The 16,479-nt window shown below is 36.5% G+C and overlaps 1 protein-coding gene across 1 annotated transcript in view; it reads left to right on the top strand.

Moving 5' to 3' along the window:
* Nucleotides 1-16,479, top strand: part of LOC132110288 (collagen alpha-1(XIX) chain-like) — a 112,510-nt gene that overhangs the window by 54,596 nt on the left and 41,435 nt on the right. Inside the window, exon 14 of the mRNA XM_059516859.1 lies at nucleotides 1,609-1,662. Within this exon, the coding sequence (XP_059372842.1) occupies nucleotides 1,609-1,662 (54 nt within the window). The remainder of the gene's footprint in view (nucleotides 1-1,608; nucleotides 1,663-16,479) is intronic.

Below are 16,479 nucleotides of genomic sequence, written 5' to 3'. Positions count from 1 at the left end.
CCTTTTTCTCTTCCCGATACCGATTCTGATACCTGGGCTCAGGGTATCGGCCGATACCGAGTACTGATCCGATACCTGGGTGTGTATCTGTATATACAGCTGTATATACTACTAGCCCTGTGTAAATTTCTAGAATTAATTTATGGTGTGCAGACTTATCCCTTGATAAAACATGAACAAATACATGGTTAACTACTGTATTTATTACAGTATTTTTATTATCTGACATGAATTTGACAGTAATATTATTTAATTTCTTAAGCGAAAAAGAACTTCAAATGCAGCCAAAAATCTAACACCGCAAACTAAAAAAGGTATTTTAGTATTTTAGTTTTACAATATTAGTGTATAAAAAACTGCAACAAATAAGTCTAGGAATATAAAAAATTCTATATTAATCAGATAATCTCTTTACAACAAAACAAGTAAAAACAAGCAACCGTCTAGGCATAATTATTATTATTAATAGAGACGTATTATTACTACATAGAGACGTAGCTAAATCTACTGTAGGCTACAACAGTAGCTTAATATATTGTCAATTTACTCGCCATGAAGATCTTTGAGTGTCTGTGTTTATGATATGACAGTTTTCTCAAATGAAACGTTAAATTCTCATGAAGTGACGGTTTATGCGTTCATGTCCTCATATAGTGACACACGGCAGAGGCCACAAAACAGCGAGCTCCCGTGCATCTGCGCCCGTCTCCCACAGAGATGTAGACTTTGCAGGAGTAATATTTAAATAGTATTTTGCAGTTTAATATTCACAGACACTAGTATATATATTCGGCTACAGTCTGGAGCCCTGCGCTTAGACTAACACGGAAGCGACTGAACGCAGCTGCGGGTAACGAATATACTCAAACTTACTACCGGTTCTACAGAGACGCTGGTATCATCACATTTTAAAATTTTCAGCACCGTCTTGGTAGTGAAGTGCCAGTACTTGTGGCATCCCTAGTCGCCGTTTTACTGTCTGGTTGGTCCAGTCTGAAATACTGCTAAACAGCGGACATACTGCTAACCACTGATCTGTAATATAGAAGCGGCTTTACTGTCTGTTGGCAGTTTAGAACGCGATGAGCGATCCAGTCATATATAGATCAGTGCTGCTAACGCGTTTTCATTTCTTCTTCGCTGCTCTAAACAGGGGTTGCTTGTGGCATTACAGCACATCGTCCTGTGTTTGCAATGCATTCTGAGCAGCGAAGAAGAACCGTGCAGCGGTTAGGCAAAGCTAGCGTTCATAACTAGGTCTTGAAAATGGTATCGGATCGGTATATGGGTTCATGTACTCGCCGATGCCGATGCCAGAATTTGTTGTGGTATCGGAGATATTTCCGATACTAGTATCGGAATCGGAACAACTCTAGTTTGAACATCTGTCTCTCAGCACTTAAGTAAGTGTGGGCATGTAAACCCGTCCATGCAGAGCCAGCTGCTATGTCCATTTATTTAACATAAATGTTGCTTCTGGATGTAATCATGTCTTGGGGGGCATTAATGACCATGGACAGGTGGAAACCTAGATCTGGACCAGCCTGCTTCATGTGCTGCAATTCCTTCTGAAAACTGAAACCCTGATCTTCTACCCATCATCCCCAGGGAGATGCTGGCCTGCCCGGTCAGCCAGGAGCACCAGGGAACGAGGGCAAAAGGGTGAGTAAACCAAAGCAGGTCGCTGCCTGTGTGGGCTGGATCCATGTTGCATATATGTGTTTGTGAGAACGACACATCAGTGAGACAAGCCTTCGGGAGTGACCCAGCAGCAGCTGGATTGAGAAAAAGATCATGGAGCTCTGTGTGGGCTTGGTCGTATGGGAATGATTCTGAATATTCAACTGTAAGGTCAGTCGCGTGTGGCCGACCCCAACAGGAAACAATCTTAAGGGTGATTTACAGTTCAATCGTGACATGCTCGAAAATATTGAGAAAAAGATTAGTTTCATTAGTTTCATTCAGTTTCATTATTGATTTTATCCTTAGTTTCTCAACCCCTCCTGCCAAGGGTTAATTTGTTGGTCTGCCCATGGCATGAAAGCTTTATGTGAAATTTGACTGCCTGCAACAAATTGCAGTTGCGCGTTCTGCTTATTTGAATTACCTAAGCCATTGAGCCATTTCACTAGAGGCACGCTAACACCTGTTAACGCGAATGTTATCTCGGCTCCTCGAGTGGTTAATGGTCCTGAATGCCGTACAGTTGTTTCTCGACACCCTTGAATGTGATAAAAAGTATTAAAAATGTATGCCACTTAGATGGAGGAGAATACTTGGGTCCGCCGCAGGGACTGTAAGCACAGCATTAAGCCCATTCAACAGAATGAATGAATATTTATTATCCTCTGCAATGATGTTCACTAAAGTGATATCATGACACTTGGGCATTTTCGGTTCAATGATGGATTAAGTGATGCACCGTGCCATAGACATCTGGATTTTGTCCACACTGGTTAGAAGCGTTTCCACTCAGAATGCTAGTACAACTCCTTGCTCAAGTTCACAATTGGTGTTTGTATTCAGGATGCAACAAAAATTATTACAATATATATATATATATATATATATATATATATATGCTAGAAATGGCAAAGCTAGAAATTGTACAGCTACTGTATCCTAAATCCACATTCATTAAAACAATTTTGTTAGTAGCTATAATGAAATTATTCAGAACCTTTTTTATATTTTATTTTGATATTAATTATTTATTTCTGAATGTTTGTTAGAAATACAGCTAACTCCACATAAGTTCATTAAAACAGTTCTGTTGGAAAACTGTAACAAAATCATAAATTTGTTGGCGATACATTTAATTCTTTTATTTTATTAATTTATGAAAATTTGTTAGAAACTAGAATACTAGAATTTATAAGAACTATAACAAAATCATAACGAATTTGTTTTCAAAGCATAAAAACTGGTTGTACAAGATCAATGAATGTAATATTTTGTAACAGTTTTGTAAAACCGGGACTGAACCAGCAGATCCATCTTTATTGTTACTCTGGTATCATTAGTCTTGGATATCCAGACGTTTGGCATATGATCTGGTGTACAGTGCAGCTTGTTCTGGTGGAGAACAGTCAGTTTAAAGTGACTATCCACAGTTCAGGTGTTTTTTTTTTGTTTGTTTTTTTCCATGCTGGGATTATCTGAAATAGATTATACTATAAATCCCCCCCCCCCCCCAAAAAGTTAAATCAGAATTTTTGTCAATCCAACATTCTGTAATATTTAACAGATATAACTCAAAGGAAAAGTTCACCCACAAAATGAAAATTATCATTTACTCACAGAAAAAATATGTATATTTGCAGTTTGTCAATTGGGTCCAATGTTGCTTGGCCCCAAATGTTCTTCAAAATATCTATATAAGAAAGTAAGTCATACAGGTTTGGAATGACATGAAGGTGACTAAATAATGACTAAATCTTCGATTTTGGGTTAACTATTCTTTCAAAGCAGAATGTACTGTTCTGTGAATGATGTCTGAAAAAGCTCTCTTTTAGGCTGCCCTTGGATAGTACTTTCTCTCCCATAGACCAAAACAAGAAGTGTACTTACGAGGCACAATGATATATGCATTTTCTACAGTCAGTTAAGCATTTTATTAAACTTTTCTCGGAAACGAGCACAATGTTGTTGTAGCCCTACCTTCAGTGAGATCAAAAGGCCACTACAAGCCCAAGACCTTTTGTGGAAAATTCTGAACATAATGTCAGCTTCTACCATCATGATTCCTCTTTAATTGGTTGTTGTTATAGAAAAAAAGCTGTTTAGAATCCATACACTGTCTTCTAATGATCTTGTGGTTGGCTCCCCACGAATTCATTAAATTCTCTGCGCTCGCAAGGGATCGCGCTAAAGTTTACCACCCACATGAGTTAGTTTGCCCAAAGACTTGCTTAGACTGAATTCTTTTCCGTCTGCCATTCAAATCAGTGTCAAGTATGTTGTTTTGTTGCTGTTTGGCCCTATAAATATCTTTTGCTTTGATGACTGCAGAGCTTCCCAGTGAGCAGGGATGTGGTACGGTTTCGGGTTTTACTTGGTGAGTCACATGCAGCTGGGTAACTTGTTGAGCAGGACTGCGGTGCTCTGCAGTCTTGGAGGGTATTTGGGGAAAGAAGGGACAAAGGTCACTATTACTGGTCTTTTAGATGAAGACAAGGCTCTGTTGGCAAGAGACTCACCCAATTAGCAGCTCTCATTTTCCCCACCAGTGTCGGTTTTACACGGCTGTCATCTTTGCGGCAGTGATTTTTTTTGCTGCAAGCAAGGGTAAACTTTTGGCCTTTTTCACGTCAAGTATTAGCATTTATTTGCATGTATTTATTTCCCCGGTCAACCAAGAGTTTACATTATTGACAATGTACATGCAAGCAGTGCAGTGTTGTGGAAAAGAAACACAGTTAGCATGAATTTTATTATAATGGATAATGTATTGACACTAACAAAGTTGTGGCAGTAGTGGCTTGTGCAGCCTGTCTGTGTGTAAGATGAACCAAAGACTTAAACTACTTCAGTCTGGGTGCATTGAATTTATTTAATACACAAGTTTCACAATTTGAATTAGTGAAATAAATGAACTTTTCCATGACATTCTAATTTATTGAGATGCACCTGTATATATATTTATAACACCAAGCTCGTAACATTATTTATGCTGTTGTAATTGTGCAGTGTAAATGCATTCATGTTACATTTCAGCTTCATTAAACTGTCTGTAAATGCATCTAAATGCCACTTCAGCTGCTTCTGTTACTTCTGTAATGCAAAGACCACTTTTTGTTGTTACTGATTTCATTTGCTTGGTAACAGCCCTATAGTGTAATATTATATTAAGGTTATTAATAAAATGTAGGATCTTTTTTTGAAAGATGATGCATGCATTTAATACAAAAATCCCATTTATATAGGCAAAAATGAACTGGAAATCAATTGAAACAAATTTCAATTTGTATTTTAATGAAATGTGTTAAATTAATAATTTAATATAACGAAATGTAATCTATCTGACATCCAAATAACAGCATTCCTCCAGTAAAGCATGGAGGTGGTGATATCCTGTCAGGGGGTGCAAAATACGGTCAAATTCTTGAGGAAAATTTGCTGCCCTCTGCCAAAAAGTAGTCAATGGGAAGAAGGTTTACCTTCCAACATGACAATGACCCAAAGCACTTAGCAAAACTGAGCACACAGTGATTGAAGGAGAAAGAGGTGAATGTCCTTGCATGGCCTAGTCAGAGCCAGACTTAAACCCCACTGAAAATCTGTGGAATGACTTGAAGACTCCACAAATGCTCACCATCAAATTTAACTGAACTTGAGCAGTATGAATGGGCAAATAAAGTCTAGATGTTCAGTTAGTAGAGACATTTCCCAACAGACTAAAGGCTGTAATTAAAGCAAGATGGTTCAGCAAAATACTGACAGAAGGGAGTGATCATTTTTCCATCTCAGTGATTTCTGACATGTTGGTGTTGGTGTTATATCTTTCACTTGGGTGTTATAAGTTGCACTGAGTAAATGCAGCTGGATGAAACAAAAACTGTGTCTTCATCACAGGCTGCAAAACAACAAAATGTGATTATTTTAAAGGGATTATTTTCTATATCTGCTGTGCCCGTGTATATATACAGTATATATGTATGTATGTATGTATGTACGTAGCTTTTTCGCTGATGTGCTGTTTATGCATACGGAGTATAACAGGCCTTAGCCTTTAATAGTTCAGAGTTATTGGAAGAGATCACATTATGGTTACCTGCCTTCCTCACTGATTAAGCAAATACAATATCTCTTATAATATATTCAGGAAAATCGAGACGTGCGGACTAAATCAATGTTCATGGAAGCAAGCCGGAAAGCCTTTCTCATAGATTTCTTGGTTTAGGGGTCAAAAGAGTCAGCCCTCCTGCCATCTGACTGATGAAGTTTAGTTAATAATGTCTGAATGTCAATATCTGTAATAACTCAAGCATATAGCAATAAAAGACACCAAAATAAGAATGGAATGGATCTGAGCACCCATGGGATAAGAGCTCATGTTAATTATGAGATGGAAGATCAGAGAGAGGGCGAGAGTGTTCTCACACTGCAGAAAAATCATTTCATTAATTGCTATTTTCCTCAAGTCTTCTAGTAGAAAATATCCAAGCACCCTTTAAATAGGGTTAATTTACTTGAGAAGCAAAGTTGCAAAAGACTTGTTTTCAGACAATGTATTTTTCTTTTTTTCCTAACCTCTTAGGTAATTTTTATTTTAAGAATAAACCTTACACAATTGTGTTTTTATACTTAAAATAAACAGTTAAACAGAAAGGTTAGAACTTGCCTGGTTTCTATTTATATAGTGTCATGCTGGGTAGTCCCGCCCACCACACGGTTTAATTGGTCCAAAATCTGTATGTTAAATTTCATATATGTTCCGATTGGCTGTTATTGTTCCTTTTAAACTTTCAAATTGTGTCAGACAACTGCTTTCCACTGGAAACACTAGTTTTTAATTTATTTTTAAATGTAAATACCTATGCAGGGGCGTTGCAAGACCTTTTTTTTTGGGGCATAGCCCTAAATATATAACTGTTGTTATGTTCGTAACATTTCTCACAGAATTGTGAGCACATATGGCTGGGCTTCCATGCACAAAGACTTGCACTCTTTGTCTTTGTGGCCCTTCTGTGCCAATTTCATGGGATTGTTCCCACTTTCGTTCTGCCTGCCTGCTTTTTTCATCGAAAATGAATTTCTACCTACAGGGAACTTTTTTTGAGCTCCCAGCTCTGTACTTCACCACCCTCTCACACCTTTGATGAAATCTGTCTGTCTGCCCATTGGATGAAAAAAAGTTTTCACCTACTGGAAACCGCATTAGCATCATTCAGTCTTGATAAAGCGGATGCCCATTTTCCACAAGTTGGTATAATTCTTTAGGCTCTTAATGAAGAGTCTGTAACATAGTTTGATTTAAATTTCTCAATGGTAGTGTACAACAAAACCCTTTTTACCCTGTCAAAAACAGCTCTTTTCAAAGCAAGCCGTTTTGTAACATTTTCCTTTAAATGCAAATGAGCTCTGCTGACAGAACCCCCCCCCCCCCCTTCGAGCTGCTCTCTGAGGGACTGTTTACTTTAGCCACATTCATCATGAAACTTGCTTGTCATTAATAGAGGCGATTTGCAAACATTCAATGGTGATTTGCGGTGAAACAATGGCGGACTGATGACAGTTCACTCAAGGCTGGTCTAACGCCACTGTCAATCAAACTATTGTGGGAGGGGCCTATCTGTGTGACGACAAACAGACAGGCATCTGAGATCGCCTCAATTTGAGAAAGAGGAAATTATTTAACGAGATAAAAAAAATATAAAAAGATTTTTATAGTTTTAGGGTGGTTGTGTACACACTGCCAACAAATATTTCAGTTCAAACAACTTGTAAAAGTGCATGTAGTATCTGATGACCCCTTTAAAGCAACACTATGTAAATTTTGGCGCAGTTAAAAAACAGAACTGCACGCATCCCGTGGAAGAACATTCTAACCGTAGCTACTTCTCCAAGTTTATGTCTATGGTGATTCATGTTTCAAACTATATATATATATATATATATATATATATATATATATATATATATATTACATTTACATTTTAAGTTCAGAAAACTGTTTTTGTTGTTCAAAGTAATTTTTGAATGTTCAAGGACAAATCTGAAAAAATAATTAAAATAATGCATCCAAAGATTTGAACTGTATCTTTGAAATAAAACTTTTAAGATGTCATCCATACATTCTATTATCCAAACTGCTTTATCATTATTAAGGTCATGGGGAGCTGGAGCTTAACCCAGCGTCTTAACCCAGAGTCACAGGTGGGGAAACACAATGCAAGGATGGCCAGTCCATCCCAAGGCTCACAAATATTTTAAGAAGTCATTTTTATTTAAATTTTCTTCCTCTGACTAGGCTCAATTTACCCCTCACTGGGGGCAAGTTGAGCCAAGAAACCACATTTTCTGGAAAGCCATATTTTGAAAGCAGTTTATTTTAGATCCAATGCGTTTATTCCCAAAGATGCACCACATCCTGAAATGTATTTATATATTTAAGTTGGACCCATTACTGTCATGTTCACAACACGCCATAAGTAAAAACTGGCTCAGCTCACCCTCTCTCACCTATATTATATATATATATATATATATATATATATATGTATGTATGTATGTGTGTGTGTGTGTGTGTGTGTGTGTGTGTGTGTGTGTGTTCATTCATTAATTTAATCATAAACTCAATCAATCAATCAATCAACCAATTCATCAATCAATCATTCATTAATCATTCATACCATAAGTGTTTGATAAAAATTAATAGTAGTTGTAGTTTGAATTATTTACTTGCAGGCAGCTTTGCATTGCATGGCACTAATGGGCTAAGCCTCCGAAGTTATTTAAGTTTAGGGATGCCCCTGCTAATGAGACCACTTTGGTATGTGTTTACATGTGATTGCGTGTCTGAGTGCATTTAAATGACTGTTTGTGTTGGAGGGTGGCATCGGGATCGGTTTAATTTAAATAATAATGCGTTGCGACCGAATAGGAGAAAAGGCATGAATAGTAATGCAAAGTGCTTGCTTTTATCCATTATGGATTACACTGACACCGCATGATGAGCAAAACTGGAGGACTTTGGGACCATGTAACACTCTACAAGAGATCAATCTGGAAGCATAGAAGCACCAGCAGAAGAAAAAGATCTCTCTCCTTCCTGATGGTGGCACACTGCAATATTCATCAGTGCTTGGAATGGGGTGCAAAGCTCTGTGCTGCTTGCTTTCTGCGCAACAGGACGTAGAAAAGCACAGGCATGCATGCCATCGCAACGAGACTGCCAGTTTACATTGCACGTATTCAACTGGCAACGTCAGCTGACATACATTTGCGTAATTAATAAGAATTGAGTTGGAGAAAGGCTACTTGTGCTGCAGGTGTGTAGGAGTTTGTTTGTGTTTGTGTGTGTGTGTGCGCACACTTGGGTAAACAGAAAGGGCACAAACCTCTGTAATACACCCACAGTAAATAGACAGTTTTATTATGGTTTTATTAGGAGACAGAAAAGCAACAGCCCACACTTAGGTATCACAGTGCACTTGCCCCGAAGCCAGAACATACACAGAGCATGTTATTGTTTAATGTTCTGCCAAGTTCTTCAGGGCTCAGTGTTGCCCTGGCTGGCGTAATGTCATCTGTGGGTTCAATATGTGTGTTCACCTCACACTCTCATAATGGTGTTCGTCGGCCGTTTAGCTGGTGGGATGTGGAGTATTATCAAATAGGAGCTTCAAACTCTTCACTGAGCGGCTAAGGACATGGAGAGCTCACTCGTATCTGTAATGTACAAATCTGATTTTTGCAGCACTGAAGACCTGAAAGACTATGAACGAACAAAATTAAATCATAAAATTTTTACATTAAATTAATTTTTTTTTTTATGGAGCAACTAGCATTGCAGTTATATCTCATTGCTAGCATGTTTGTTTATTTTCTTAGTGTGATCTAAAATAAAGACTTATGAATCACAGAGTTTTGAAACCAAGAACTTTTTTAAATAATATTACAACACATGAATTTATATAGATGGATAGGTATAGATATAGATGTAGATATTAGGGGTGACCCTGAATAGTCGACGAACCCATGATTTGATTTGAGGAGCTTGATTCGACTACCAATCTAACAGTCGAATATTCACGGGGGGGTTATTGATTATGCCATTTTTCACACAGAACTACCGGTTTTCTCTCAATAAGTCAATATACAGCCTATTATGATAAAGCTGTAAGAATCTGAAAAGAAAGAAGCTTCAAATTAATATTTTAAAATGCGTGAATAAATCCAATAATCCCTATAGATTTATGTTTCACTTTCCATAATCCGTGACCGACAGAGGAGCATCTGGGCGCCAGGGACTTAAAACTTTACCAAGACTCAAACTGACAAAGGCAGAGACTGGATTTTTTTCGAACAGGTAGGGTACAAGTGATTTCAAAACATCTCAGCCGCTGTATATATATTGTGGATATATTATTTACCTGATATAAGATGCATTTTGAGTCAAGCGCTTCATTGTAGTACTGCGGTGATATCTCTTCAGCGCACAGCGTGAGCAGGTCAAACTACAAAGCAGAATATTAATAACTATGACTGGGACTGTTATATACATACTATTATAATGAGAAGACCATTATACTAAAATGCTATGAATTTTTACGTTTAGCTGCCGTGTTTCTGCACATTATTTCGTGAAGAACGCGTCCACAAAAGGAGCTCGCATTCACAGCCCCGCAGATATGTTCATGTGTATTCGGACCCTTTTTGCAAATAGCCTACAAGTCTTAATATTAACATTATGTTGTATAAATAACGAAGCGTATTCAATATGAAATTATGAGTTGAATCCCATTGATTAAAAACTTGCTATCAAATGCGTCACTCTAATGGTCATCTTCAGCGCACGCAGCGGTACAGTAATGCAGAACAGTAATGCAGAACATTAACTGCTAACGTTTTAGGCTAACGTTATAATGAGAGCACTATTGTAAAAAAAAATAAAAATAAAATTGTTAATTGTTATGGTTTCGCCAACGTTAAGTGTTAGCTATCTGTTCATCAAAACATAAAACATTATTTCCCACGTTTATATCTGCAAGGTGTTCATTACACATTTTCCCTGTGTGTTAACATCAGTAATTATGTTAGTCGAATGTCTGACTTGACTCTTGTTAATGTATTTTGCCCCGCCCCCAAACATATGATTCGACTATCAGTCGAATATTGTCAAGATTCGAAAATTCCGATTCAACTATGAAAATCCTTAGTCGGGGACACCCCTAATAGATACATAGATAACTGTAGATTTTGATGTTATAGATGGATAATTATAGATGGATTGGAATAGATAGATGTTAATATAGATATATACAGTGCCCTCAATAAATATTGGAACAGTAAAGACAAAATTGTTCTGTTTGCTGTGGAGTCAAGCAATCTGTAAATATGATTAAAATATGAATATGAGACAAAACTACAGAATATCACATTTTATTATTGGGTGATTCAACACAAAGATGTTTCACTAGCTAAGAAGATCAGCACTTTTCGAGTTTCATCTCCCTATCTAATGTGAGCGTAAGTATTGGAACAGATGCCTCACAGGTCTTTCTAAGTGTTCAGCTGTGTCCTGTTGCATTAATTCTTCAGATATATAAATGTGTCTTATCAGTTATATCCATTGCTTCTGCATTCTAAGTCTTGCATTTAATTAGGACACACACAAACCAGGATGAAGATGAGGCAGCCGACTCTAAATGAAAAGCAAGCAATTTGGATGTTAAAAGAAAAGGGGAAGTCAATTAGAACTATAGGAAAAACAAAGGGCATGGATAAATCAAGAGTTTGAAAACTACCAGAGACATCGGCAACCAACGAGTCCTGATCAACTGAGAAAAACAACAGTTGTAGATGACAGACAAATCATAAAAGCTGTGAAAATGAACCCTAAAATACATGTCTGTAAAATCACCAACAACCTCCAGAAAGCTGGGGTGATGCTCTGTTAATCTACAGTCCACAGGAGAATTTGACACAGAATTACAGAAGCTACACAGCAAGATGAAAACCTCTGATCAGCACCAAAAATAGAAAGGCAAGATTCTTCACAAATGTGAGCCAGTAGAGGTTTGTAACTGAGTTGATGGACCGATGAGACAAAGATTAACCTTTATCTAAGTGATTGGAAAGCATAAGTGTGGAGAAAAAAGGGAACTGCAATTGATCCTAAGCATACAGCCTCATCTGTAAAGCTTGTTGGAGGTGGTGTCATGGCATGGGCATGCATGGCTGTCTCTAGAAAAGGACCTTTTAATTTGAATGATGATTTAATGTATTGTGGCAGTAGCAGAATGAATTTGGAAGGGTTCAAAATTATCTTGGCTACCAATATTCAAGAAAATGGTGCCAAACTCATTAGAAAGCACTTCATATTGGATCAGGACAATGACCCGAAACACCCTGCCAGTTCAGTCAAAGACTTAATCAGGGCAAAGAAATGTAAAGTCTTGTAAAATGTGAAATGCAAAGATTGTCCAAATCAATCTCTAGATTTAAATCCAATTGAACATTCATTTCTCCAGCTGAAGAGGAGACTAAAGACAGAAATTCCCCAAAACAAGCAACAATTGGAATTGGCTGCATTAAAGGCTGGAGAAAAGCATTTCAAAGCATAAGTCAGAGAGTCTGGTGATGTCTATGGGTTGCAGACTCACTGCTCTGCTTGCATGCAAGGGATCTGCAACTAAATATTAGCTTTTAAACTTTTACATCTGCCTTAAATTCAACTGTTCCAATACTTATGCTCACATCAAATACCGGGATGTACTCTAAAAGTGCTGTCCTTTTTATTTGGTAAAACATGTCTGTGTCGAAATACCTAATAATAAAATGTGACATTCTGTAGTTTTGTCGCATATTCATATTTAAATCATATTTGCAAATTTCTTGACTCCACAGCAGAGAAAGCAATTTTGTCTTTACTGTTCCAATACTTATGGAGGGCACTGCAGATGAATAACTACATACAGATGATTAGATATAGATGTATAGGAAGGAACCGATATAGATATATGGATGGATAACTATGGATAACGATTGATAGAAATAGATATAGATGTAGATATAGATAGGTAGGTGTAAATATACAGTAGATAGGTAACCGGTATAGATATAGATGAGTATAGATTAAAAGCTATATACAGTAGTTGTAGATATATAGATAGGTAAAAATAGATGTAGATGGGTATAGATAGGTGCAGATATACATACAGTAGATCGATATATATAAATAGATAGAAATGTAGATATAGAGAGGTGGATGGATGATAGATAGATAGATAGAGGTAAATATATATAGATAGGTACAGTATATTTAAATGTGAATATAGAAATGTTTAGAGATATAAATGTATAGGTAGTGATGGATAGAAGCGTGGATGGATAGATAGGGTTATTCTGATAAGTAAAGATGGTAGATGTAGCTATATTTATCCATATCTATATATAGAGCTAGATATACATGGGTATATATGGATGGGGATAGTTATATATACATATATTATAGAGATTTTGTACATGTTCAAGTATGATCAGTTTGTGTGGGGATCTAACCCATGACTTTGGTAGCACCATGCTCTTCCGATTAATTGATTGAGGTTTATTCCCCTCTCCATTAATACAGCAGAGGAACTATGCAACTCCTGCTATGTGCACAAAAAATGTTGAGATACTGACATGTTGTATTTTCCACTGAGACTAGAGCGGTGGGTGCAGGCATCATAATTGCTCCTTTTATCTTAGCAAAAGTGTAACTCAGAGAAAAAGGATTATAATGAATCCACTAATTGTGGTGATGTATGTAATTAGTGACTCTTGGGCTAATTGTAGTCGAGTCAGAATGTTAATGAAGATTGAAGACTGCAGCCGTAAAAAACGAGCCATTACAGTAGCTTGCCATGTTGCCAGTGCTGTAATACCTCATCCATACTGTTCAATGGCAGATCCATTTCGGCATCCATCGCCAGTTGTCTGTAAAATGTCCTGACATCCTCAGCCACAAGAGCAAAGCACTGTGTGAAGTTACCATATACCACATATTCAACCCCTATATAGACACTGTCAGTGTTGTGCTAGTTACTAAGAAATAGTAACTAGTTACAGTTACTAGTTACTTCATTCAAAAAGTAACTCAATTACTTTGTTGATTACTTACACCAAAATGTAATGCGTTACTGTTAAAAGTAACTTTTTAGTTACTTTTTTAAAGAACGTTCTTTAATGTTCCCATTAATGCCCTTTTATGCGTTATGGTCTATACAAACACAAAACTGACTTAAACAGAAGGTAATTTTTAAACACTATTTTAAGTCAGACCAGCACAAACTGAATATTGTATATCACAAGGATTTCTGAAATAAATAACAAAACACCTGAATAATATATTCAGAATCAAAAACTAAAGTGGCTTCTCTATCATAAAAGCTGTTGTGTTGAGCCCTTAAAAATGTTCCTTTCACAGCTTAAGTATGAAAACTATCAACAATGGACAACATAACACAGATCATTTCGAAATAAATAAATGAAATTATTCAGAATCAATTTCAAGAAACTCAGCACCAAAAAAATCATATTATTGACAACCATAAATATATGCAATAAAAAGAAAACATAAAAAATATAAATGTTGTTTAAAATTTTATCTATGTTATCATGCTAACGAGCTGCCTGAAAAGCCAACGACTCCACAGTAGAGACAGGCTGCATGTTTTCAACAATGTTTCACCTGTAGGAGAAAAACATACAATCTGTGGCAACGGTATTGCAATCAGTCCCCTCAGTTTATAAACCGTGCTCACAAATTCTTAAACCGTTCCATCGGTTAAACAAATTTTCAATCTGTGCCCTCAGAGAATTGAATCCGTACCCACAAATTCATTATCCGTGCGCACCCTTTCGCAATCCCATCCCTCGGATTTGTAAACTCACGGCTTTGTGGCTCCGCCCCCACTGGCAGATTAATTTCTGTTTATTAAACATTATTTTTCATAGTATCATATGAGACCATGATCAGCTTTTTAGCGTTTATTTTACATTAATCACCAATAGGATAAGACACCGCCGCTTGTGTTTTATAGCCTAAAATAAAAGCTAAAAAGAAGAAGAAAAATAGGTAAAAAGCAATAAAAAACTAATGATGTGCCGGTTATGTTGTCATTTCTTTTCTAACTGAATGTAATGTTATAATAGGCCTAATTATTTAATAATAACATTAATGAAGCATGCATCAAACTCTGTTTAAAGCTCAACAAAATAAGTCTTAATGTTAAGAAAGAATAGTACACAAACATTTCCAAAACTGTAAAAGGTTATTTAAAAATAAGGCATTCATGAATTATTTTATGACAAACATTTTTACTGTCTTAAGTGCACTCATTGATTAAGCCTATAAATTAAAATAATAATAATAAAAATAACTATTATTTTTATCATTATTATATATTATACAGTTTATGCATAAGAAACTTTTATCCAAAACGACATACAAAAGAGGAACAAATTACTCCAGAGTCAGTCACAATGCCAGGTTTATTTTATAATAATAAAGTGCTAATATTATCACAAATTAAACAAGATTTTGATGCACATCTTTCTTATTAAATCGTTGTATTCAACCTCGTACTACACTTGATAGAGAATCAATCAAGTATAAACCTATTTACACTTGATTGTAAACCTTGCTGTAAACCTATTTCACATAATAATATTCATTAAAACTGTATGTTAACACGTAGGAGCTTGCTGCATGAATCCGTAATTACAGTTTACAAATCCGAGGGAACGGATTGCGAAAGCGTGCGCACGGATAATGAATTCGTGGGTATAGATTCTAAAATCGAGGGTACAGTTTACAAAATCTGAGCGCACGGATTGGAAATTCGTGGGATAGGATAGGACATTCGAACCAGAAAGATGCAGCTTATATTTGGCTAAAATGTTTTTGTCTTTATGCTCAACTAGAGTAAAATAATGAGCATATGTCCAATTTGAGAAACTCGTGTTGCTCTCACCTTGACTCGCCATGACTGCCGCACATACTTGAATAAACGGAAACATGCCCACAGTGCGTCTTCGTGTTTACAGTGGTTGGCCTCCACCAATTCTACAATGCGTCACTGCTGCAAACAGGTTAGGCTGTAGGCTACACTTCAGCCAAAATTAATTAATTAAAAAAAGTAACGGACAATGCACCACGTGGTAACTGTAATGGAGTTAATTTATTAAAAAAGTAATGTGTTACAGTATTAGTTACTGTCAAAAGTAACTGCGTTACAGTAACGCGTTACTAATAACGCGTTACTGCCCAACACTGGACACTGTAAAACTACCTTTACTGCTTGAAATTCTACATCCAGGTCTTTCTTTTTCTCTCTCCTGGTAACCACTGGATGGGTTTAGTTTCAAACCACTAATCTGTTTAGCTTGTTCTCTCTAGAGATTTCTCATATGCTTTACCGAACACTTAATAAATCCCTGGATACTGATATCTTGTTCACTCAGGCAGAAGTGTAAAGAACATAACCACCTGTCCAGCCATCCATTTATTTACTAATTAATGGGATTAATATACATGTAAACCCTTCAAACCTCAGCATTTTAGCTTATTATTTATTTATTGGTGTTTTTGTCAAGCCTTTTTATGTCATTAAATTCAAATTGTAATTCTGCATTCAGTTTGCTAGCTCAATTCAAATGTAATTAAATGTGGTAACATTCCAGATATTCATTTTACGGAAGGATTTTAATAAAATGTAATTATTTATCTAAAACCAAAACCATGAGATTTTACGCTTAGTTATATTAATG

This window comes from Carassius carassius, chromosome 30, assembly GCF_963082965.1.
Source record: "Carassius carassius chromosome 30, fCarCar2.1, whole genome shotgun sequence".
In the NCBI taxonomy this organism is placed as follows: Eukaryota; Metazoa; Chordata; class Actinopteri; order Cypriniformes; family Cyprinidae; genus Carassius; species Carassius carassius.
Note: the sequence above shows the minus strand (reverse complement) of the source record. Positions and strands in the feature narration are given on the sequence as shown.